The 2418-nt window shown below is 46.4% G+C and overlaps 1 protein-coding gene across 1 annotated transcript in view; it reads left to right on the top strand.

Annotated features, from left to right (window-relative positions):
* The first annotated feature begins 202 nt into the window (after positions 1 to 202).
* slc24a3 (solute carrier family 24 member 3) overlaps positions 203 to 2418 on the top strand; it is a 60839-nt gene continuing 58623 nt past the window's right edge. Inside the window, exon 1 of the mRNA XM_056609652.1 lies at positions 203 to 780. Coding sequence (XP_056465627.1) covers positions 582 to 780 — 199 coding nt within the window. The 5' untranslated portion in view covers positions 203 to 581. The remainder of the gene's footprint in view (positions 781 to 2418) is intronic.

The following is a 2418-nucleotide window of genomic DNA, read 5'->3' as shown; positions in this document are numbered from 1 at the left end:
TCTCTCTCTCTCTCTCTCTCTCTCTCTCTCTCTCTCTCTCTCTCTCTCTCTCTCTCTCCCCCCCCCCCCCCCCCCCCCCCCCCCCCACCACAAACTCACAACCATACACAATCGCTCCATGAAAGACACGCGCCTTCACGCCCCTCCTCTTTCGTCTCGCCTCTCCCTCCTCTCCCCTCAACATCTCCGGCTCGAGGGTGGATCGGACTCCGCGAGAGACAGGCAGCGAGGCGAGGTGACGCATCCATGGAGTGCCGCGCTCTCCTCCATCGTCCACTCCAGGATAGCTATACTCCGTTTGATGTTATCTAGCGCAGAGAGAGACCGCGCGTTTCACGCGACAAGGAACAGGGTCGGTTTGTTTGTGTTTTTGTAGTGTTATCGCCCCGTGGCGTGGTCGAATCTCCCGACTAAATCCCCCCCCCCCCCCCCCCTCCGTCGTGTAGCATAACTTTGCTTGTTCACGAGACCTCACTCCGTACCGTAGCCCCCCTTCCGCGCGCTCACCCCTTGACCACTTCTGTACTTGTGTGTCACCGAAACCCGGGCTCTGAAGCGCGGGAACACGAGAGAAGAAGGCAATGGACGGCTCGGTGGCGGGAGGGATCATGCCTGACATGTCTTTCGGACTGCGAGGTCACGCGCTCCCGGTGATGCCCAACCAGCGCAAGACGAAAGCCAGACGGAAAAAGCGAAAGGAGTTGTTCGCCTTCCAGATGTGCTTCATGGGGGCGCTGCTGGTCCTGGTGATGGGCATCAAGTCTCTGGCACGCAAAACAGGTAGACGTTTATTCACGGTGTTGTGCATCGCAGCCTGATTGTGATTTGTTCAGCACGTTAACTAAAGTGTTATTTTTGACTTATTTGGTTTCATTCTAACGTTTTTGCAGAGGACTCACAAGGAAGGAAAAACCCGTAAACAATTATGTTTTAATGAGATGGCTTAGCGTTTGAAATTAGCCGACTTCAAACCAAATGTGGTTTATTCAAGTCATGCTGGTTTTGAAAGGCAAATTATTATATAGGTATGAACGAATATGATGTATAACGTCCTCATTTCAGACAAGGCCATCAAATAAATTATGTTGGTATATTAATGCAATGTCAATCACAATTTAATGGATTCTATTTTGCATAACTAAAAGCTTGCGCTATGAGGAGAACTATGAAAGCCACATATTTAGCACCCTCAGATCGATAGATCACCTTTGATCCGCCTCTGCAGGTATGATCAAGATCAAGCAGTGGAATTAGGTTTGATTTTATTTCTCCAAGTATCGGGATTTCTGAAACCCTGAAAAAAACAAACACATTTGACATTTCTCCATGGAGTCGGTCCACTTAGGCTAATGGGCCTCTAATCAATATTTATGAACATGATCAGCTGTGTCCCAAGGCCGGAAACCCGAGAACCAAGGAAGCAAACCAATGATGTCATTGAAAATACTAACACTGCTAAGGCACGTCCCCCGCAACAATCTAAAGGTGATACTGTTCCCTCGCTGTGATTGTCTTTCACACTATTGATGACACCAAAACTACTCTGTAACGTTCTTCACTTCTCCAAGCCATACTCATTCCATATGTGCTGGAGTATGTTGTTCATGCTACACCAGTGGCAACCACTATACCAGTGCCAACCACTACACCAGTGCCAACCACTACACCAAAGTCAAAGTCAAAGTCAAAGTCAAAGTCAGCTTTATTGTCAATTCCAAAATATGTGCCAGACAAATAGAGGAATCGAAATTGCATTTGTCTCTGACCCACGGTGCAATAACCAGTGCCAACCACCACACAAGTGGCAACCACTACACCAGTGGCTACCACTACACCACTTACAACCACTACACCAGTCGCAACCACTACACCAGTCGCAACCACTACAGGAGTTGCGACGGCTACAAAAGTTGCAACCCCAAGTGCTATACCAGTTGCATTAAGGTTTATAATAATATTCATTGAACATTGCAAACATCTCAAAGTTAATTATTTTAAAGTTATTATCTCCTAATTAGATTTTGAATGATGTGTTCTGTTTGGTAGCTCTTTTAGTGGATGCATGATCAAAAATCTATCTAATGGTACTTTTTGTAGAGAGAAAGGTCATCATGACTGAAGTTCGACCTTATCTTGCCCATGTGACTTCATTCCTTTATTCATTGGCCTGTCAATGTCATGGGTTTATGAGACAGAAGCTGGGACAGTTTGGGACATGTAGCCACATTGGAAAAACATATAGTATCTGATATCTTTCTCTCAGCACCCTCTGCCTATAGAATGGGCCAATTAGCCATGAATAACCCATAACACCAAAGCTCTCAAGCTGCTCTTTTTTTGAAGAACACAGCCACACAGGCATGTGACATACACATACGCACCCACACACAATGATGTGTGCGTTTGTGTTTGCATGTG

Source organism: Gadus chalcogrammus, chromosome 15 (assembly GCF_026213295.1).
Source record: "Gadus chalcogrammus isolate NIFS_2021 chromosome 15, NIFS_Gcha_1.0, whole genome shotgun sequence".
In the NCBI taxonomy this organism is placed as follows: domain Eukaryota; kingdom Metazoa; phylum Chordata; class Actinopteri; order Gadiformes; family Gadidae; genus Gadus; species Gadus chalcogrammus.
The sequence above is the reverse complement of the archived record's forward strand: the minus strand, read 5'-3'. Positions and strand labels throughout refer to the sequence as shown.